General features: G+C 27.1%; 6 protein-coding genes and 1 long non-coding RNA gene across 7 annotated transcripts; 1 reads left to right on the top strand and 6 right to left on the bottom strand.

Moving 5' to 3' along the window:
- Window positions 1-1,373: 1,373 nt before the first annotated feature.
- On the bottom strand, window positions 1,374-2,433 carry RpL28 (ribosomal protein L28). Its single transcript, XM_015325259.2, has 4 exons — window positions 2,302-2,433; window positions 1,922-2,025; window positions 1,580-1,822; window positions 1,374-1,507 (listed from the first exon to the last, which is right to left on the bottom strand). The coding sequence occupies exons 2-4, from the start codon at window positions 2,006-2,008 to the stop codon at window positions 1,421-1,423; spliced, it is 417 nt and encodes a 138-aa protein (XP_015180745.1). The 5' UTR covers window positions 2,009-2,025; window positions 2,302-2,433; the 3' UTR covers window positions 1,374-1,420.
- A 114-nt stretch (window positions 2,434-2,547) lies between these two features.
- On the bottom strand, window positions 2,548-4,107 carry LOC107068622 (acyl-coenzyme A diphosphatase NUDT19). The gene is made up of 5 exons (XM_015325255.2): window positions 3,967-4,107; window positions 3,526-3,868; window positions 3,174-3,406; window positions 2,932-3,087; window positions 2,548-2,847 (listed from the first exon to the last, which is right to left on the bottom strand). The coding sequence occupies exons 1-5, from the start codon at window positions 4,048-4,050 to the stop codon at window positions 2,578-2,580; spliced, it is 1,086 nt and encodes a 361-aa protein (XP_015180741.1). The 5' UTR covers window positions 4,051-4,107; the 3' UTR covers window positions 2,548-2,577.
- A 226-nt stretch (window positions 4,108-4,333) lies between these two features.
- Sdhaf3 (Succinate dehydrogenase assembly factor 3) lies at window positions 4,334-5,181 on the bottom strand. The gene is made up of 2 exons (XM_015325261.2): window positions 4,859-5,181; window positions 4,334-4,663 (listed from the first exon to the last, which is right to left on the bottom strand). Exons 1-2 carry the CDS (start codon window positions 5,033-5,035, stop codon window positions 4,484-4,486), a joined length of 357 nt encoding a protein of 118 aa, XP_015180747.1. The 5' UTR covers window positions 5,036-5,181; the 3' UTR covers window positions 4,334-4,483.
- Window positions 5,182-5,401: 220 nt separating this feature from the next.
- LOC107068624 (cysteine dioxygenase type 1) lies at window positions 5,402-8,704 on the bottom strand. The gene is made up of 5 exons (XM_015325258.2): window positions 8,166-8,704; window positions 6,311-6,452; window positions 5,911-6,028; window positions 5,670-5,839; window positions 5,402-5,583 (listed from the first exon to the last, which is right to left on the bottom strand). Exons 1-5 carry the CDS (start codon window positions 8,396-8,398, stop codon window positions 5,548-5,550), a joined length of 699 nt encoding a protein of 232 aa, XP_015180744.1. The 5' UTR covers window positions 8,399-8,704; the 3' UTR covers window positions 5,402-5,547.
- Window positions 6,492-7,390, top strand: LOC149030486 (uncharacterized). The gene is made up of 2 exons (XR_016178746.1): window positions 6,492-6,546; window positions 6,828-7,390. It is a non-coding gene; the product is annotated as an uncharacterized LOC149030486 (long non-coding RNA).
- On the bottom strand, window positions 8,563-14,456 carry LOC149030487 (uncharacterized). The gene is made up of 8 exons (XM_089178958.1): window positions 13,923-14,456; window positions 13,298-13,684; window positions 11,723-13,214; window positions 11,233-11,631; window positions 11,039-11,144; window positions 10,402-10,977; window positions 10,095-10,313; window positions 8,563-9,966 (listed from the first exon to the last, which is right to left on the bottom strand). The coding sequence occupies exons 1-8, from the start codon at window positions 14,454-14,456 to the stop codon at window positions 9,813-9,815; spliced, it is 3,867 nt and encodes a 1,288-aa protein (XP_089035084.1). The 3' UTR covers window positions 8,563-9,812.
- A 597-nt stretch (window positions 14,457-15,053) lies between these two features.
- On the bottom strand, window positions 15,054-21,331 carry LOC107068552 (uncharacterized). Its single transcript, XM_089178959.1, has 15 exons — window positions 21,150-21,331; window positions 20,737-21,052; window positions 20,349-20,656; window positions 19,836-20,156; window positions 19,222-19,484; window positions 19,052-19,152; window positions 18,646-18,981; window positions 18,005-18,387; window positions 17,747-17,927; window positions 17,176-17,606; window positions 16,756-16,893; window positions 16,342-16,692; window positions 15,688-16,093; window positions 15,289-15,528; window positions 15,054-15,197 (listed from the first exon to the last, which is right to left on the bottom strand). Exons 1-15 carry the CDS (start codon window positions 21,329-21,331, stop codon window positions 15,054-15,056), a joined length of 4,101 nt encoding a protein of 1,366 aa, XP_089035085.1.
- Window positions 21,332-21,706: the final 375 nt, after the last annotated feature.

Below are 21,706 nucleotides of genomic sequence, written 5' to 3' on the forward strand. Positions count from 1 at the left end.
ATTCCTCTCCTACATATTTATTTGTAGTTAAACCATACCAGAAAATTCTACAAAATAAAATTTTGATTATTTTTATCTGTATTTGAAATATATATCATTAAAGATAATAAAATTATTTTACATCAGTTAGCAAATACAAAAACTAATCATGGCATTCATAGATCTTGGTGGTTGAAACTATCATCATAATTGATTTTATTAATATATAATTATTTTAAAAAATAATAATTACCTTCATTTTATATAGATTCCTCTCCTACATATTTCTTTGTAGTCAAACCATACCAGGAAATCCTACAAAATAAAAATTTTGATTATTTTTATCTGTATTTGAAATATATATCATTAAAGGTAATAAAATTATTTTACATCAGTTAGCAAATACAAAAACTAATCATGGCATTCATAGATCTTGGTGGTTGAGTTATCATCATATATATTTGATTTTATTAATAAATAATTATTTTTAAAAATAATAATAATAATAATAATTACCATTATTTCACGTACATTCCTTTTCTACAAATTTCCTTGTAGTCAGACCATACCGAAAAACTCTATAAAATAAAATTAAAATTACTTATACTGGTATAAAATATATATCTTTAAAAATATAAAAAATGTTTTATATCAGTTAGCAAATACAAGAACTAATCATGGCATTCATAGATCTTGGTGGTTAAAACTATCATCATATTTGATTTTATAAAAAATTATTTATAATATTAATGATAATTACCATTTTTTTTACGTTAAGTTCCATCCTTAATAGTTTCCTTTCTCTTCTACTAGACCATACTAAAAATACTGTAAAATAAAATTCAAATTATTTGCATCTGTATGAAACATATATTATAAAAAATATAAAAAGATTATTTTGCATCAGATAGCAAATACAAAAACTAATCATGGCACTCATAGATCTTGGTGGTAAATATAATTTCATCATGAACAATTAATTTAGAAAATTGTAAAATTGTACTATATTCAAATAAACCTTCTTACCAATTTTTTAATGGTCCACTTCTCATGCATCTTCTTGTGCTATTTTTTTTCTTTTTTCAATCCTTCATATTCAAAATACTTTTGATAAATCTAAAAGCATGAAAAATTGTTTAAATCTTTGTTGTTATTATGAAATACAAGTAAACCGTATGTACTCACCAAACATCAGTTATAATATTAATATTAAGACAAAAAAGGTGTGTATAATATCTTAAATAAAATTAAAATAAACTTTAACAAAGCAGAAATGAGTGATCATTTCACTTTAAATAAAATATACGTTTACATGAATTATGAATAAAGAAATATAATTAAACATGAAATATAATTAAAATTAATAATCCCACATATCTGCTTTGTTCAATTAATTGATATAAAATGTTTTATTAATATGAAGATTTATTTAGATGTACAATTATTCTGTTTTCTTAGGTACACGTGTCTTTTTAGCTGGTAAAGGTTTCTGCGACCTCAAAACTGCACTTGCACGACGTAATGCAACCTGATCAATAATAAATATTAAATAGTAACAAAATTGAAAATAAAAGGTGTAATATGTTAATTTTCAATTTACCTTGGTAAGATCTACACGATATTTGTTTGCCTTGAGCAGTCTTCGTAGCTTGTACAAAGAACGTCGAGCTCCACTCTTCATCGTGCTTCGAACAGTAGCCTTTGCAGGCTTGTTCATTTTACTTGCTTTCTTATAAACGACTGTGAATCCTTTTTTATCAGGTGTATCCACAATTCCAACACTTTTCTTATGAACTAAACCGGAATAACGATAGCTACTGAGATTGGTCAAGTTGCTTGGTTCCTACAATATTGTTCAAGAATAATTATAACCTATAACTTTTATTAGAATATTTTATTATAAATTATGAGACACAGCGGATTAAATGTATTTTAAACAAACCGTGGAAAAAGGTTTATTGATGTTACGTTTCTTCAAAAGAAACGCATTATTGTTGCGAATAATCATCCAGTTCAGATGGGACGACATTTTGAGTTTTTCTATAACTAACAAACATCAAATTTTCTTCAATTAAAATGTATTCAAAGATATCTAAATTATATTAATGCATATAACAAGCGAATGCATCAAAAGCAAAGATGCACATAAGTTACACATCGAAATACGAAATCATAGTAAACTAACCAAAATATGGTATATAAATAAAATTTTATATAAATTATATAATACGATTGTAATATTATATATTTTGATAAAAAATATATATAATTTGCATATTAAAAATATTACAAATAACAAATAAAATTCGATAATGTACTCACCACGTGTGTCGTTGCAGGAAATTCACTAAAAAGAACTTTTCAATATGGCGACCACTTACACTCATCGACAATGAATATGGTAGAGATAGAAACTACCTACTAGACTAACCCTAAAACTTATCGCAACGCCATCTAGTGTAAGAATAACGAATCATATCTTATAAGCTAAATACACGTGAGTGAGTTGCATATAACAAAATATATATTATAAAAACATAATTATACAGAATAAGTAAGATCATAACATATATATATATTTTTTATTAGAAATAATTATTACTTTTTCTCCAAAGATTTAATATAAACTTTTTCAAAAGGCATTGGCGCTATGTGGCCTTCTGTACTATCAAAATTATGAACTATTACCTTACTGAATTCCAAATCAAAGTTTACAATTCTATTTTTTACATGGGACATTTCTTCAAATTCGGCTATTGTTGTATCTGTTTTATCGATTATTAACTTTTCAGTCAAACTTGGATTTTCAGGATACATACAGTCTCCAGGTAAAACAGATAATTTGCCATCTCGTAGCATTACAATGATCTGAAGATTCAAAATTATACATTATTTCATCATTATGTCAACATTATTATATCACATGATTGAAAAGTTATTTATATATCATACCGGTAAATATAATTCTACTCCACGTTTACTTCTCTCTATTGCAAAGTCTAATAAATTTTCCAAACACTCAAATCTGGCTATTCTTGAAATTTCATAGTATTGTGGTGGTGCCATTATCATATTTGGAGTTGAACACAGATCTTTTGGTGTATCCCACTAAATATAAAATTTAATCATGATTTTTTTTTTTTACAAGTACTGCAAATGAAAAATTGTTTTTTATATTAAAAAATAAGTCTTACTTTCATATCTTCCATTTCAGTAGTTTCATAATTGGAATATGGCATCGATGGCATACAAGCAATATAAAAAATTGTATCAAAACGTTTTTTAAAATGTGTTGGTGTTAACCAATTACTCCATTCGTGCAGTGACCATAAATCTGGATAACATTTTAACTTTTCACACATTTTATAAAATTCTGTAGCATCTTCATGTACTTTGGTTTGCCAATCTTGTATATCTTCTTGAGGAACTAAACAAATAATCTATTCATTAGAGAAAATCATATTATATTGTAAATAATTTATCTGTTATAAAGAAATTTATATGGACAAGGTGAAAAGTAAATATGTTATTTAAAAAAAGCATTACTTGGTATAGTATTGGCCCAATTTGAAAGAATACCATCTCTTTTAACTTGCTTGCAAAGTAAAATACCACATTCTTCAAAAGTTTCACGAATAGCTGTTATACGCAATGAAATTTCTTTTGGTAATTGGTCTGGCTTAGCTTGAAATATTTGTGGACGTAAAGTAGTATTTGGAATAAGAAAATTGAAGCTGTTGGTGTCAAAACCAAAGGTACGAAACAATTCATGCCATTTTAAATCAGCATCAGATGGATGTATAGCTCCTCCAGGAAATACATAAGATTCTGGATAAAAACTTGAATTTCGATGACGTTTCAAACATAATAATTTATAATTATACTGAAACTATATAAAAATAATATCCATGTCAATAATATACTGTCTTAAAAGTTTATCATTGTAAAACAAGAAAAAGATTTATTTGTTTAATTATTTAAACTCACAACTACAGGTGGTAGAGCTCGATTAAATTTTTTTCCATTACGTGCAGCTAAAATTAAACTTGCTGATTCTTTCCAAGCTTTCATTTTTTGTTATTCCGTATATATTTTCTTTTATAAATTTAAATATCACAAGTAGATTTTTTTACTAAAAATTAAACAAAAAGTTCATAATTACCTAACCTTTTTAATACTATGTTAATTATAAAAAGTATCGATATTTACCGATATCGATTTATATAGTCTCGATTAAAAATATACATTAAGAAAGTGATAAATTCGATTCCTATTTCATTATATGTTTATATAATACTTTTATGTTATTAAAACTAAATTATAATGAAAAAGTATACTAAACATCAAACACATATATACTACACAGTATTTATAATTACATAACCAAAAAGATAACTTAAATCTCAATTCTTTTAAATAATATAACATTTGTATATCTTATTTGAAATAAGTACTAGAGATTAGTATCTTTCTATTCTTTACTTTACGTTCATAAATATTGAATTTATGATTTATCTGATTTATTTTCTGATTTTCCTGTTGCTGCTACCATTAATTCATATAATTGATGTAATTGTTCATCCTTTAATTTATCCAAATCTCCTTCTGTTAAACTTTTTCCTAGTGGTTGTGATGTCTTTGGTCCACGCAATCCAAGTTGTTTAGCTAATGACAATGCATAATCCTGTACATCAAGTAATAAGATAAACATATGTCAATTTTTAATAATCAGATCAATAATGAACAATGCAATATGGGTAATTACAGATACATCAATTAGAATTTTATTAAATTTAACATAATCTATGTTACTCTCTCTCTCTCTCTTAAATATTTTTATATTATAACATAGTATTTGTTTATATTATAATATAATTACCGTCCATTCATTTAAAAAAATATGTGATTCAGTAGGATTGCACGTTTTATGTCTTCTAAATTCATCATGAACATAATCATTTCCAAGAGATTGCATTTCAACAGGTAAACCACGATGTAACCTCAAAATCATTTTGTATAACATTCGTACACGTTGCACATGTGTAAGAGTTTTCATAATTGATTTTAAAAATAAACAATTATTTAGTATAAATGTTTCCAAGACTATGTGTTTACTTTCTTAAGTTTAAATTAATTGAATTATTGTCTTTAAAAATAACAATATATTATAATATAAATGGAATACAAGTGGACACAGTGCATTATAAATGTGGCACTCAGTGGCGCGAAATTTAAATTATAATAAATTAAACTATATTTTTATTTCACATTACTATGCATTACAGATCGTAATATTATAATCATAAGTATTATAATTTACAAAGATAACAATTTTTATTCTTATTTTTTAATTTTATTTTTTAAAATACGAGAATATTATTTAAAATAATGTATTTTTCTATACTATCATTTAAATATATACATACCTTTTAAGTTTAATTTAATATTTCAAACATCATTATTTAATAATAAATTTAAATATATTTGGATATTCAGATAGCTGCCTTATTATATGATCTAAAATTAAATTGATAAGGTACCGTACATTGTATAATAAATTTTGATTTATTAATTGTCCTCGGGATCTCTGGTGTTTTGGATTTGCTGTAAATATAAAGAAACAAATAATTAATTTTACTTATTTATATAAATTATTATAAATTTAAAACAAAAGATATATTTTATCTTACACGATTTCGTTTCTCTCCATATTTGGACCAAAACGTAACAGCAGCTGCAATTCTGCGTCCAGTTTGTTTATTAAAAACCGAACAAGTGGAAAATGGGGGAGAATAAAGGTGTAACGATACAGAAGGATTAATAATACTCGAATTTTCAACTCTATGCAATCCTAAGGAATCTAAAAAATAAAAATGATCAGTAATAATTAAATTGAATTTTTTTATTTAAGACAAAGTATTTATTTAATACCATTGATGTAACAAATCTCGTTGCATTTGAGCGTGCTCCTTCCAATTTCTTTTAATTCGTTTTCCGATTCTTTCGTCGTATCGTTGTTTTCTAAGATAGAAGGCCACTCGTACCGTGTCTTCATTGACAACATAAAACATTTATATTAATTTATTGTACATTGACAAAAAACGAAAAAAAAAAAACAAAAACAAAGACAATCATAATTTATAAACTTGAAGTATCGAATAAGAGAAAGACTTGTTGAAAAAAATACTGTTATTGAATATCATGGTCATTGACCACTTTGATAACTGCATTATATAAATGTGTATTTTAAAACCAATGTGATATGATATTAAAAAAAGAAAAAAATGTAACAAAAAAGTTTATTCTGATTGTATTAAAATAAATAAATAACCTCCTGAAGTTCTCCTTGAAGAACTTTCATTACGCAGTGTGCATTAGCGTGATCATGAATGGCCGAACCATGACCTTCGCCCCAACATAACACCATAAGATTAAACCTTCCATTTCCTTCATCGACTAAATTCCTTGTATACCTATAAACAAAGAATTCACCTAAATTAGAAATATTCATACTAATTATTTATTTTTTATTCAACAGGAAGTAAAAAAAGGATTTACACCAAATAAGTCAAGTATTGTCATTGATATGTTTTTATTCTTGATTACTCATTGAAATGATTTTTCTCTTGATTCTAATTTTAAAATTTAATAAGATAGATTTAGAAATAAAAAAAAGAAATTAATATACTTGTAAGGTACCTGTTTTTTTTTTTTTTTTTACTTTTTCTTTGATATCTTATGCTTATATTTATTTCACGAATTGTGAAATTGGAATTTACAAAATGGTTTGCCGCAAAGTATACACTGTAGTTATAGTAATTACCATATTTTCTTCGTAATACTTACAGTCTTTCGATCGGATGTCAAAGAACCGATGTTCTGGATCGTATAGAATGTCTACATACAGAGAAGGGGACATACGTGGAAAGTATGGGTAACGAGCCATTCACCGGATAAGTGCATTTACAGTGATATACTTGTACGGTCAGCGTGTACAATTTAGTCAATTTGTATAACTATAACTTTCTCTAATATTAATCTACAATTATAGTAAAACGATATGAGATGCATATTATTTAAACAAAAATTTTTGTTTACAATATAATGTCCTAATCAAACATATTTAAATATTTCATTTGCTATGACCCAATAACTAGGTTTTCATAATTAAATAATAATAACACTAGGAAATGTTTATTGCATAAATTTGATTTACAATTTCCAAGTGCGTCGCTCGTTATCTCTTTTATTTTATCTTGAAATTATTCTATTTCACATCGACAATAATACGATACAAAATTCTGGAACAATCTACGTTATTTCTCGACTAGGTCAATGTATATTATTCGTTGTAAATGTTTATTGTGTATGTGCATATAAGAAATATATATATATATATATATATATGTAACTATTTCATAACGTTTGGGTTTTTTCCCCCTACTAAACTCAAGAAATATGATGCTTATGTGCATCCCTTATCAACAAGAGATTTTCTTCGTTCAATTCGATAATTCATTTCTCACAGATACGCGATAAAAATGTATTCTACAGACATGATTGATGATTATTCTCATTGGCGAACAAAACAGAAAATTTAACGAAGAGAAGAATTTAATGAATACAAACATAAGAAAAGAAAGAAAATAAATAAACGATAACCTTTGTTATGATCTTAGTCGTGTGTTATATTATATTTCGTCAATGTATCGTCGAAAATGTATTAACATATGTTTGTAAATGTTAACACAAATAATAAAAAAAAAAAAATAAAAAAAACTAAAAACATTTATCTCTCAGAGTTGAACCAACACAGAGACAGTAACGAATATCTACGATCGTTCTTGAGTAGCTCTGGTGAATAATCTGCACACGTTGAAATATTTTATATCATTTTTCTCCTTTATCATTATCTAAAAATTTTTGTGATCTTTTTATTTTTTCAGTTTCTTGACCCATCGACATTTGACGAGATTATTATAATTTTATCGGTTACTTCTTGAATGAAGAAGACTGTTTTAAAGTGTTAACTTTTCAAATGCAATATTTGAAATTCTTTAACGAAAGCAATGTTAATGATAGTATTGGCAAACAAGGTGTCGGTTTGATCTAATGCATGCAATATAAGACTAATGCTTTCAATCGCAGTTAACTCGATATCTATTTAATAGAATGTTTATAGTCACCTGTGTCTATCAAACTTAGCGTATTTCTTCCACTCCAATGGATTACTCTTATATGATTTCATTAAATCTTGAACATGATCGATGTCCACGTGGTCGGTCTTGAATGCATCGTGCAATCCATCGATGAGCTCACTAAGAGTAGAAACCTTCCCTTGACGAGAATTTTCATCCCCCAAACTATTATCTTGACAGGGCTCGAAAAATTCTTCAGATTTACGCTTACAAACGTTCATTTTTCTTTCTTTTATGTTTTATCTTCCTTTTTTTGTCCGTAATTGAATTTTTTTTTAATCTTATTTTTAAGAATATAATTAAATTGATTGTAGAAGAGACACGTTATTATTTAAAATTTATGAAACACTTTTTCTTTGATTTTTAAGATTAAAATTAGTGCACGTTCTTTTCTTTTCTTTTTTTTTTTTTTTTTTTGTCGAATTACAAAGTAAAAAGAAAAATGATATTATTTATATTTATATATGTTTGATCGTTTAATTCGCACAAGGAATACTGTCTAATGCGTATCACTACTACGACTTTTACTCGTCTACAGCTCATACAGGTCTAGTACAACTCAACTACAGCATCTTATATGCAACCTAAGATGCTCCCTACTCCTTCAGCCTGTCCATAGTCTGGAATTTTCGTTAAAAGTTCAGAATACTTGTATTTTTGTTTATCTCATATCCAAATAACTATATCTGTTTCAACATCAAAGTTTGATACGGTCATTCAACGATTACAGTTTACCAAATAGATTATGTGTTTACTCAACGAAAGAGAAAGTAAAGAAAAATTGATAAAATTATTTACATTTTGACTCATCATTTATTTAACAACGAACAAATTGTTTTCCTATCGAGATTATGATCATTAGAAAAAATGTAATATTTAAAATCGATTTTATCCGTAGTTTTCTACAAATGTTTGCACTTAAGTTGATTCGTTTGCAACAAATATTGTATGCTGTTTGAATTTTATTTTATTTTTTTTTATTTCGTTGCTCATATGACGAAAATTAGTGGTGTCACTAAACTCATATATACCAACCGGTTTATGGTAATTTTGCTACAGTTATTACCAGTGTTCCTCAACTTATGAGAAACGTCAACTAGATTTCAAGTATTTTGAAATATTGTATTATACGTTTTGATAAGACTATCTGTTTTCTATGCAACTGAAGAAATATCGCGTAATAAATTTGACCAATAATTTTCTTTCGAGATATCGTTAATACGTTCTAATGTGATTTATTATTATTATTATTATTGTTATGTTATGTTATTTATTGTAATACATGGAACAAAATTGAATGATTAAATTCCTACCTCTAATTGCGATAATAATATTTCTAAACTACGACAATATGTTATTGCATTATTTGACGTATGATCAAAAAATAAATAATAAATATTCGTACTTGTTTGTAACTTTTCAAAAGAAAAAGAAAAAGACGAAAACAGAAGAAAAAAAAAATACGAGCATGAGAAACGCGATAAAACATTTTATTATTATCGAAGTGTCTTGTTTAGCATTCAACTGGTTACGTCTTTTATCTTCGTACTTATTTATATTTTATAATAAAATATTTTGTGCAATAGACTTTTTATAACTTCGGTATAGTTTCGTTAACGGTCAGGTGGAAAAATTTTAATCACGGCTACAAAGTATCTTTTCTTCGTTTTTCTTCCGTGCATCATTGAATGCCTTTCCACATACCGCAGTTTCCTTTTCTTTAGTGCGACACGTTGAATCACCACACTTGCATGACCTCGACTTGTTTAGTTGTCTTCCACTGATACAGCTGTAAAATATTATTGTTAATTAATACCACGAAGAAAGTAACTATTTTTTAATTGATAATATTTTTCCTTTAAAAAAGTGTTAATAGAACTGGTTAGTATTATTTGAGAATATTTGATTTAAACTTACGTGCAGGGACAACTTTTACAGTAATAACATTTAGCTCGTGGTCTTTTTGTAGTTGCCTTTCCTTTTTTACATTTACAAGGTAACGCTTTACAGGAATAACAAATACGAGAAATAGGCATCGTTCTTCTTTGAATATTTCTGTCCGGACTTCTACCGTATCTGTAGTTTTTACAAGATAAACCTCTAACGTGCTCTACTTCCGGACTTCTCGACCTTTGTCTTAATATATTTGTTATAAAATTTTGATGATTTTTATTTAAAAAACAAAACACAATACACAAATCGTATTAAAAATAAGATAATTTACCTGACATAACATCTTCCCTTCCTCTCGTCATTCCCCACGTTTTTAGAACAACTTGCTCCTCTGCAACAACAAGGAGTCATTTTACATCTCTCGCAACACACAGAATCACTTATTTTTTGTTGTAGCTCGCTCATAACATCCGAAAAGACGCTTAATCGTTGATAAGGAAGTTCGTTATAACCATATGCTTTATGGATTTTACGACAATAACATTCGTCAAGGGAATCCGATGTAAATGCATCGAAATTTCTTGAAAAATATCGTTTAACTTCGGATTTGGGTTTCCAAGCAGTAACGCATATTTTTTGATCACCGTCACAATCGGTGGTAACGATCGGTCGACCATTATAAATTTGAAATTCATGACATTTACATATGTCAAAACTGAGATTGCAATATGAACATTTACGAATTGGTGATCTACAAATACATTTATCTCGAGGATATTCACAATAAACGCAAATCATTGTCTCGTTACATGGATTTTCGTAATTTGGAATGTAATGATCGATCTGAATCGTATTACAACAACATTTGTCCCTTGGTTTTTGACAATCGAGACACAATACGTCATACCTGTATATCATATTATTTAAACTATTATATTTTAACGTTTAATAATCGATTATTTTATTACCTTGAATAAATATCCGATGTTTGACAAAGTTCGTCGCAAGTCAATGGTTTGTCGCATTCACAATTATCCACTAAAACAGGACGACAATCGCATGCTGCAGGACGATCTTTAAAAAAACATGAAAAATACATTTTGTCAAAATGAAATTTTCTGAGAAATATGTAAATGTGTAAAAATGTTTTTTTTTTTTTTACATTCACAAGTACAATCGACAACAGGTAGACGACAGTAACTGCATCTATTTATCGTGGGTTTCGAGCACTTTTCTCCGTAAGAATAATGATCTGCCATAGAACCAAGATTTTCCGGTTTCCTTTCACAAGTCACTTCCTTATTCGTAGAAGTTTCTTCAAAATCACCTTTAGCATCTTTACCCGTTAAATGTTGTTCCCTTTTATCTTTTTTATCTTGCACCTTTTCAAGTGGTTTTGTATCTTTCGATTCTTCTTGAAGCGGTTTCAACGTTTTCTTACTTGCCAAAATATTTTGCAATTTAGTTTTGGGACGTTTATTTGGATTTCCAATTAATTTAGAAGATTCTAACGTTTCTTCATCTCTTCGCGAAGTTCCTGGATTTCCAATATTCTTGGTTTCTAAAAAAGAAAAATAATAACATATTTAAATATAACAATTGAAAATTCCTAAATAGAAAAAAAAAGAAATTTCAAAATTTATTTCAAATACCTGGAGAAAATGTTTCGATTTCAGATTTGTTAGGTTGAATTGTTTTCGAAATTATTGGAAAATTCGTAGGATTATCTTTTGGATTGTTATCATAACTATCCTTTCCAGGATTAGTCGGTTGATTTTTATTTTGTCTTACTATATTCATCGCCCTTTTAAACGATCTACCCAAAAACGAACTCTTAGATTTCTTCTCCGATATGTTCTTTTGTTTTTGTCCTTTTTCTTCTGACATTTCTGACCCTTCGTCTTGTAGATTTTTATCAGCATTACTAGAAACTTGTTTTACCGAACTATTACTTTTCTTTTCGGATGAAGGAACAACAGTTTTTTGTTGTCTGGTTACTATCTTAACTTTGGGTATTTCTATGATATCGTTGGTAACAGAATATTTGATAACAGGATTTATCTTTTGTGTAGATGACATTTCAACTTCTGTTTTTGAAATGTCTTCTAATTTTCTCGAAAATTTAGGATTGTCCAGACTTTTCGATGACGTTTTATTAAAAATTTCATTATCTCTTTCTAAAGTATCTTCGTTTTTCATAACATTTTCTGGATTATTCATTAAATTCTTATTTTTATCATCTGTACTTTTATTAATCCTACGATCATGATAATTATTCATCGTTTCATTATGATCATCAATATTATTAATATTATCAAAATTATTTCGACAAATTGTATGTTGTATTGGAACATTGGTGCATTGATCTTCTAATTCGTCTTCTTCAATGATACAAGAACATTTCGACCATTTTCTATATAATCCTCTGGCGTGTATTATATCAAACGAATTTCTTCTTCCTCTTCTTCTGATTGATCGAAATACCGGTCGTTTTTTACAACAACATTCGGAAATATCACCGTAATAATCGCAAGGTTGTTCAATCGATCGATCATACGAATCGTGACAACGCAAACGTTCCGGTTCTTTAGTACAAATCGATCTTTGTATCCAAGATTCGCTAATTCTATCATCATCCTGACATCTTGGATAAATTGTTGCCGTGCAAGGACCTTCCAATTTGTCACCGTAAATTGTAAATCTTGGTTTTAAATGCGATAAATCCGAATGATGCAAGTCAATGTAACCAGATGCAGTGTCGCGACAACAACAACCATCTCTCGTTGATGAAATGGTTGATGAAATCACGCTATCTTCAACGTTTATACTTTTACTTGACAAACTTGAACACTCCAAATGATCATCCATGTTTGAATCATCCAACGAATCGTCGTATTTTCCCTCGCAACAAGTTTCATTACATTTATTGCTATCAACCACACACGGTGCTTCCCTCATCAAAAATGAATTGTCCGAATGTTCTTCCTCCACCAAATTAGGACACCTCGTTTGTATATTATTCGCTAATTTGTTGTTAGATGAGCCACTTGACGTTCTTGCGCATGTTGAATCCGTTCGTTCCGTTGTCGTTTCGGAACTCGATTCTGTGCAGGATTGAGACTTTTGTTTTTGTTTTTCTTTGCGCTAAGAACAATATATATTTACATAATAATACTAATTAACTATAATACCAACCCCCCCTACAAAAATCGTTTCAATTCATTTACCTGAGTCTTATCGTTAGCTTCAGAACATATATAAATGTTAACGTTTCCAGTCATACGACGATTATCCGTTTTCACGTTTTTTGCTGTTTTACAATCCTTCTTATCTTTATCATGACAAGTATCTTTTACATTATGACATTGGGAAATGATCGAACCCTCGCATAAATCTTCTTTAACGTGTCTACCTTTGGATGATTTTATACTTGTTCCTCGTTTATCAAATTTTTTCGAATAATCACATGGATGAGAATGGTAATGCGTTCTTTGCATACACCTGTTATTATCCTCGTTAAATTTTCGAATCATTGCTGTATCCTGTCTCTTTCTACGGGGTGATCTTCCACGTTCCTTATATTTTTCTTCTAATGGAATTGATTTTTTTCCATCCTAAAGTATTAACAGATTAATGATTACTTTATATGTTGATTAATATTAAAATATTAACCCTTTCGTTATGGTATGTTCGTTTTTGTGTGAACAACCCGTATATGGGTCGCTAATAACAAAAGAGTTAAGAAAGAATTAAATAAAATAAAACTTTGGACAAAAATTGGAATTTAACATACACTAATGTAACACAAAACTTAATTCTTAAGTTTATCGTGGATACTTGCATCTTAAATACCATTGCACACTGCTTTATTAACGTCTGCATAGCTTCTTTGATCGAACTGTTAATCATCTCGTTTAATTTTAATTGATCTATATCTTTTTCAGATAATCGCTTTTTATCTATCTCTCGATTGCAAAGACTCGAATTACAATTTTCGTTAGAACACGTCTTAGAGTTGCAAGCATCTTCAGAATATTGTTTTTTCACTTTGGTTATACTTTCTTTGCTATCTTCTTTTCCTTGCGATTTGGAATTCTCTACTTTGGTTTCCAATTGTTTATCATTTAATTGCAATTTTAATTCTTGCGACGCTGAAGTTTTTTCGAAGGTTGGTATAGATGTTCCTCTTTCTTGATGCTTTGAAATTGACTCATTCTTTGATTGAGAGCTTGATAATTTTGTTTGATTATTAGGATTGTTGTTTTGTTGAACAGACGTATATGAATATTGAATTCCTTTTTGTTCTTTTTGTTTAATTCCAAGTTCTGATTCAAGATTTGACAATTTCGATGCTTGATTACAAAGTATTTTACCCAATTTAAACATTTTTACCTTTTTTTAATTTTATTTTAAGTTGATGAAAAGTTGGTTAAAATTTTGTACACAACACTTGAATTGATTGAGATTTGTTTTCTTTTTAATTTTCTTTTCCACGTTCTAAAAAAATTTCTTCAGGAACGAGTTAACGTCTACTCTCGTCGACATCTCTGCTTAGGAAAAATGATTCGACAAGGATATTCGTATTTTTTATTTATAAATTTGTTCTCTTCATCGTAATTTTGTTGACACATGTCTCTCAAATTTTTTCTTAACTTTTAACAATTTTTACAAATATTCATTACTTGTTTTCATTATCGGTATAGTTAACATTGTTTGAGTATTATTTTGTTATTGTTTTACTGTTAAATAAAATAAATGTATTTAAATTTTCGTTTTATATACTTATATAAGAAGATCACTTGATAATTTTTATAATTTAGGTTAATCTTATAAAATTTTGTTAAATTTTTTTAATAAGAAAAGAAATAGAAATAAAATGGTAAAACAATCGATAATTTCTGACAACTTCACGGTATATTAAAATATGTTTACGTAAACAAAATAATTTTTTTTTTTTTACTAGACTTACTAAATTTAATTATTTTACCAATCATTGTTATCTGTTGTATCATCTGATGAAGATGAAACGTCAGATAAATGTCTTCTACATTGTGGCTCGTAAACATTCGATGACATTTCATGAATTTCGGGACTTTTTCTAACACATTTTGTATGATGATGCATTGGCTGTGTGTAAAAATAAAAATAAAATAATCAACAAATACAAATAGAAATATTTTTCATAATTTTATATAATTCAAATTGACGTATTAATTACTTTAAATGCATTGACTATTCTGTGAGTGATATCAGAAACAAAGTTGGATGATTTTAGATTCTTTTCATTTGGTGGAAACAATTGTTTGACTTCTTTAGATTTATCTGCATTTTTTGATTGTGAAATTAAAGGCACAGTTTCATCTTTTTTCGTAGATAAAGTTCGTTTACGAAATTCTTTTGTCACTTCCTTAAATGCTTTAGTTTCTTGATAAGGAAGTTTTTCATTTTTGATTACAGGGTACTGCAAAATAATGTTTATTTAATTTAAATTAATTTAAAACTTATAAAAAAATTCTACAAAATTTAATCCTATTTCTTATTAGAAAAAAAACCCTGTAAAAAATTTAAAATGTTTTAATTATAAAAAAAGAAACAAAATAAATTAATAATAAATAATTTGTAATACATTCACTGATTTTCCACGATCGCAATCAACGAAAGGTTCGCTCAAAGTTCGTTCTTTTTTCATTTTAGCAATAAATGATAACTTCCTACATTCCAAAGGATTTGAAGTAACACATCTCATAGCTTCCTTTTCCCTAATCAATCTCATTCTATCGTGTTCCTTTAATTCTTCGATCAATTCCGATCTTTGATACATAGGCAAATATTTTCTAATTACAGGAGGATGAAATTTATCTGGAGATGTTGCGGCATGATAAATATTTTGTTTATAACAATGTTCCTCGTCACGTTTGCATCTTTTCATAGTTGGTGATAAACTTTCTGTAGAATTAGTTTTATTTTCTGTACAAGTAGTAATTTCTTCTTCAACATGTTCTTCATTCGGATGATACCGATAACTGATTGAATAAAAATATAATCATTAATATTTAATTACCTAACTTATATAGTAATTTAGTAATTATTAAATATAATATTAGGCTATAAAATAAAAATAGTACATTTATAAATTATTTAAATATAAAATATATTAGCTATTAAATATAATAGTAATATATAGTAAGTATATATTATATACTAAGTTATATAGTAATAAATAAATATTTAATTAAATTAAAAATATGTTTATATGAAAAGAAGACGTTACTCTTGGTGTCTACTATCATCAGTTTGTTGATCATCTTCATGTTGACGAGTATCACGATATTTTTTATAATAATATCGCGATTTATCGTCATCCCGTTTAGATTTACTAATTCGTGAATTATATTGCTGAAAAATTGGTCCAATATCACTCGTTTGTTCTTGCTTCGATATTTTTTCACGATCTCTTTCGTGTAAATCAAAACACGGTTTGTAATTTTGCAAATGTTCAGGATAAACGATCGGTATGAAACCAGAAATTAATTGTCTTTGTTTTTCTTTAGGATAAATTCTTTCATGCATAAATTCTCTTTCATTATTTTCAGGAAATTGATGAGACTCGTCACACGTTTTTCTAATATTTTGAATTAATTAATAATCGTGATCAAACAAATTATAATATACAATAAATTCTAACCGTTTGTAAATAGTTTTATTCTTCTTACGATTTTTTCTCGTTAAATAAAATTTGTCTTTCATAGTTAATTTATTTTTTAAATCGCGTTCCTTCCAATAAGATTTGCCATCAAAATCGTTCGATTGTTTATTTTTATGCCTGTTTGAAAAATAAAAAAAAATATTGTGTTGTTCGGAAAGTAATTTCGTTTTATTTCTATAAAAATGAAAACAATTTTTTGTTTCGAGGTTAAACTTAGGATTTTCGAGTGAGTTTAAATAGTTAAATTTGATAACTTTAAACTATCAACGATTTCACGTGTTATTATTTGCCAATTTGCATTAACTAATTCCAAAATTGTGTTAAGAAAAAACGAAATTACTTTCCGAACAATCAACAATAATTTTATCAAACATATATATATTTTTTTTTTGCAATTACCTTTTACGTTTTTTATATTCCTCGATACATTTTTTCCATCTTTGTTCTTTCGATTCTGTAAATCTGGTTTTTAAATTGTCATTAATTTTGTTCAATTTTCCAGATTTCTTACGTTCATTAGTTCGTTTGTTTCTACGTTTTACTATTTTCGTTTGTACTGCTTTGTCATAATCCAAAGGATCAGTTCCTGTGTCAACTTTGTCAATAGTTTTCTTTCGAGTTTGATTAATATTCTTTTTCTTATCTAATTTTTTCTTCATCTTATCTTTAACACGATACAATTTTTCTTTCTTTGTTTCTTCTTCATCTTCCACTGTAACTTGATCGGTTTCTGTATTTGTATATTTGTCATCGTAATTACTTGATTCGTTTGTATCATTTTGATTTTTATGAACAATCTTTTCAGTTTCATTAGTTGAGTTTTGATTTTTCTTCATTTTATCGGCTCTTTCATTTATAATATTTACATAAGTATGTTTAGATGATCGAAGATCATAATTCTAAAAATATGATAGATTATCAGGCTTAATGAGGTTCATCAAATTATATTTTTTTTTTATTATTATCTCACTTGTGAATCATCTTCACCAATGATATTCCACGTATCAGTTTTTCGACTGTTAGATGACGTTCTTGCATCGGATAAAATGTTAATGTCATTTCCTTTACGAACACATTTACAAGATGATTGTGAATCCCCAGTTTCATCGATTTCATAATAAGACACACACTTTGAAATTGGTTCTAAATGTCTGAGAATCAAAATTCCCATTAAAATGAAAATCAAATGAACATTTTCAAATAATTTTGTTAATGAAAATCCATTTACCTTGGTAAATCTTTTGTAATAAATTTTGTTTCACAAGGATATTGCCAATTATTATCATCCACTTTACGAGTGGAATAAAGAATCTTTCCTTTTTTATCATTTTTAGCATGAATTATATCCTCAGGATCCTCCCATTCAATGTTACGATGAGTTCTTCTTGATTTGAGTATACATTTTTTCGCTTGATTTTTATTTATTAAATAAGATCCGTCATTATCGTCACTTAACGTTGACGTTGACGATAATATTTCTTCCAAATGTTTTCTTTTACATTTTATACGTCTGTAAGTTTGTACAGGTGAATTTGATCTACCTTTAACGTTCAACATTTTAATTATTCGTTTGATCAATGATTGTCTACGTGGTTGCAATCCTTTTCTTCCCTTTAAAATGAAAAAAAAAAACATGTTTTGTTCATACTTATTATTAATTTATTTTTATATTAATTTTATATTAATATAAAATAATTAATATTGTATATTATATTTTAATATATTATAATATAAATAATATAAATATATTATAACATATTAATTAAAATTAATATAATGTATAATATTAATAATATTATAAATATAAAATAAATATTTATATAAATAATTTTATAATTAATTTGATGATTTGTAACATATGATACTCACGCTACTACCAAGCCATGGAATTTTGGTCAATGCTGCAATTATTTGTTTAACCCGATTTTGTCCTTTACTTTCATATTTATTTTTAATTAATAATTCTCTGGAACCATCATCATTCGTTAATTCAATGTGTATCACTTCATCCTCATTTATTTCCTCGCTTGGACAATATTCAGAATTTGTTAATGAACTTGACGAATTACTATCATCACATGGAAACAAAGTACGTGGTTTTTTCTTTAATCTACTTCGAACTTTTCTATGTGCTCTTACAACGAAACAAGATGGTGTTGTATCACTGCTCAATGTTATACTTTTAGCAATTGGATCGTTAAATATCTAAATTGAATTTTTCAAGATTATTACAAAGAATTTTATTTTTCATTGATTTTATTTATACAAATTGAACCTGAATGGTAACGTCATCTCGTATTTTTTGAGCTTCTAAATCTTTGAATGGTAATTTTCGTTGACAAATTTCTGGTTCTCGGGTCAAATCATCTTGGTAACCTAATTTTATACTAATTATATTTGATTACAGATTTATTTTATTTTTATATTTAGAATAATTTAATTTACTGTAAGAATAAGTTGAAGTAGAACTGGTTTCATCGGAATCTTCGAATTCTTTTTCATCAGTTTGTTCTCCTACATCTTTCGTTTCAATTTTTTTTAATTCTTCTATACCATCTTCCTCTTCTTCTTCTTCCTCTTCTTCTTCTTCTTCTTCTTCTTCTTCTTCTTTTATCATTTTTTTCTCTTCCTCTTTTTTCTTTCTTTCAATCTCAACTAATTTTAATTTTTTTTCGTGAGCAATTTTTAATTGATCGTCCGATGAATCTCTGTTACATAAAATACTTTTCTTTCAAATTTAATTTACAATATTTATTTTATACAACTACGGTTTTTAGAATTTAATTAAAATAATAAATATTATTAATATTATTATCATTATTATTTAAAAATTGTTTTAATTTTTATTTCAACCTTTGCATTGTATTTAACATTGTCTAAGTTTAATTACAAAAAGAAAAGAAATAAATTTAATATTAATAATATTATTAATATTAATATATTATAATTAATTGTATAATAATTACAATTTAAAAATATCTACGTTTAGTTATAAAAAAAATTTAATATTAATAATATTAATATTAAATAATTAAATATAATAATAAATAAAATCATACATTTCCTCGCTCATATCCGATAAATCACCGTATTCCAATGGCGATTGACAAATCGTACAAATATTTTGTAAATCCTTAAAACATTCTAAACAAAATAATCCAATGCAACCTGGTGTTGGACATTTAACGTGAGTATTGTCGTCATATTTAACAGCACCACACAATAAACATGTTTCTTCCTTTTGTGGAAAGCATAATTTTAAAAATGGACAAATTGCCATAAAACGTTGCTTCAACGTAATCCTTTCTATGGTATCACCACTGATACTATATTTTCTACGTAATTGTCGTCTAGCGTATTTAACAAAACTACCTCTTGAACTAATCAAATTAGAATTCATTTTAATTTATAAAAATATAATATCAAATTCAATTGTGTCAACGTATTGTCAATACAATACAAATGTGTCTATGTTTTGAATTTAATTAAAAATTTCTAATCGTATCAACGTTTATTTTTTAATTAACAAATGTGTGTATGTGTATTTTGAATTAAATGAAATCATTTATTACCGCATTATGTGATTGTAAAGCCAAGTAGCACGTTGTTTTGCTCTGTCAGGATGATACTGACACATTACAATCTGTCTCAATCGAAGACTATAAGGTTCAAAAATTGTCATAATCCAACAAAAAAATACCAAAGATAAAATTCTGATATATCCATCGTAATTAGGTGGTATTGGATCAGGTAAACACGGAACTGAACTTATTTCGATATCTTTGATATGTGGTGTAAATGCTTTAACAATACTTCTGTATAATTCAGCAAGAAAACCTGTTCCTGAAACGTATACTCCAACAGAATTTGGCTGATCTATCTACAAATAATTAAAATATTTGATTAATTAATTAGATTTTGGATTAATATATCATTTAGTGAAAAGATAATTAGAAATACCTGTGTTTCGATACGACCATGATATCTAATTAAATTGAGTATCCAATAAAGACTGTAATCAGAAACAATATGCATACAAATTTTCATAGTAGATAAAGATAAAAATATTGCTGATTTTGCTAATTTAATTCTTTCTATTTTAATTAATCTAATAGACGTGACAGATACATAACGATTTCTTTCACGATGATTCAATGGTAATATCGTTTCCTTATCTTGTTTTGCTCTTATCAAATCAATCGTACGAATATCATCTGTAATATATCTATTGTCAAATCTTTCGCTAGTTAACCATTTATGTCGATAATGCAACACTCTGAAATATATAAATATAAGGAAAGAATTAATTCAATAATTTTTTATCATATTATACAATATATGAATTGTAAAGTAAAGAAAAAAATGTTTATTACCTGAGTAACATGAAAAATATAAAGAAAGCTGTTAAACAATTGACCCAATCGAAAACTGCAATAAATCTTTCTGTTCTTGAATTAATTTCAGCTGCAATGTCTGTAGATATTTCGTGAATAGTTTTAGTTTTATTTGTTACAAAATGAAACGAATGAGAAAATTTGACTTTTACGTAAAACATCGTTTTCATGTGTCGAGTAAATTTTCTTATTTCTGTAATTTATTAATAGAAAATAATAAACGTGTAAATGAAATCTGATAATGATCAAGTGATGAAATCATAAAAATTTACTTTTTTTTACTGCACCAACTATAGTATCGGCTATGTATGAAACTAACATACAAATAAAATCTAATGGTTTAACGATCCAACAAATGACACTCACGATATACGCGAGATCACAAATTCCACCAAAAAATGGGCCAAGTTTGGCTCGGCAATCGGCAACGGCACCTTCGAAAACTCTTTGACATCTTTCGAAAGGTGTGCCTAATTTTTTGTTACATATGTTCACTACACTACCCAGCCATTGAAATACTGCGGTTATTACTTTGA

The sequence above is a fragment of the Polistes dominula genome, unplaced genomic scaffold, assembly GCF_049000335.1.
Source record: "Polistes dominula isolate Pdom_NZ unplaced genomic scaffold, Pdom_raw_medaka contig_18, whole genome shotgun sequence".
Taxonomy (NCBI): Eukaryota; Metazoa; Arthropoda; class Insecta; order Hymenoptera; family Vespidae; genus Polistes; species Polistes dominula.

Coding starts and splice junctions, on each gene's coding strand:
- LOC107068622 (XM_015325255.2), bottom strand. CDS start 4,050: ATGAAAGCTTGGAAAGAATCAGCAAGTTTAATTTTAGCTGCACGTAAT. Junction 3,869..3,966: donor GAGCTCTACCACCTGTAGTT/GTGAGTTTAAAT, acceptor ATTTTTATATAG/TTTCAGTATAATTATAAATT. Junction 3,407..3,525: donor TTGGGCCAATACTATACCAA/GTAATGCTTTTT, acceptor TTATTTGTTTAG/TTCCTCAAGAAGATATACAA.
- RpL28 (XM_015325259.2), bottom strand. CDS start 2,008: ATGTCGTCCCATCTGAACTGGATGATTATTCGCAACAATAATGCGTTT. Junction 1,823..1,921: donor TCAATAAACCTTTTTCCACG/GTTTGTTTAAAA, acceptor ACAATATTGTAG/GAACCAAGCAACTTGACCAA. Junction 1,508..1,579: donor ATCGTGTAGATCTTACCAAG/GTAAATTGAAAA, acceptor ATTATTGATCAG/GTTGCATTACGTCGTGCAAG.
- LOC107068624 (XM_015325258.2), bottom strand. CDS start 8,398: ATGAACGTTTGTAAGCGTAAATCTGAAGAATTTTTCGAGCCCTGTCAA. Junction 5,840..5,910: donor CGAGATTTGTTACATCAATG/GTATTAAATAAA, acceptor TTTATTTTTTAG/ATTCCTTAGGATTGCATAGA. Junction 5,584..5,669: donor ATGGAGAGAAACGAAATCGT/GTAAGATAAAAT, acceptor TTATATTTACAG/CAAATCCAAAACACCAGAGA.
- LOC149030487 (XM_089178958.1), bottom strand. CDS start 14,456: ATGTTTAAATTGGGTAAAATACTTTGTAATCAAGCATCGAAATTGTCA. Junction 13,685..13,922: donor TAATAAAGCAGTGTGCAATG/GTATTTAAGATG, acceptor TTAATACTTTAG/GATGGAAAAAAATCAATTCC. Junction 10,314..10,401: donor AAGGGAAGATGTTATGTCAG/GTAAATTATCTT, acceptor AAATATATTAAG/ACAAAGGTCGAGAAGTCCGG.
- LOC107068552 (XM_089178959.1), bottom strand. CDS start 21,331: ATGTTTTACGTAAAAGTCAAATTTTCTCATTCGTTTCATTTTGTAACA. Junction 18,982..19,051: donor GAGATGACGTTACCATTCAG/GTTCAATTTGTA, acceptor AATTCAATTTAG/ATATTTAACGATCCAATTGC. Junction 16,094..16,341: donor GATGATAGTAGACACCAAGA/GTAACGTCTTCT, acceptor TTATTCAATCAG/TTATCGGTATCATCCGAATG.
- Sdhaf3 (XM_015325261.2), bottom strand. CDS start 5,035: ATGAAAACTCTTACACATGTGCAACGTGTACGAATGTTATACAAAATG. Junction 4,664..4,858: donor TTTTTTTAAATGAATGGACG/GTAATTATATTA, acceptor CTTGATGTACAG/GATTATGCATTGTCATTAGC.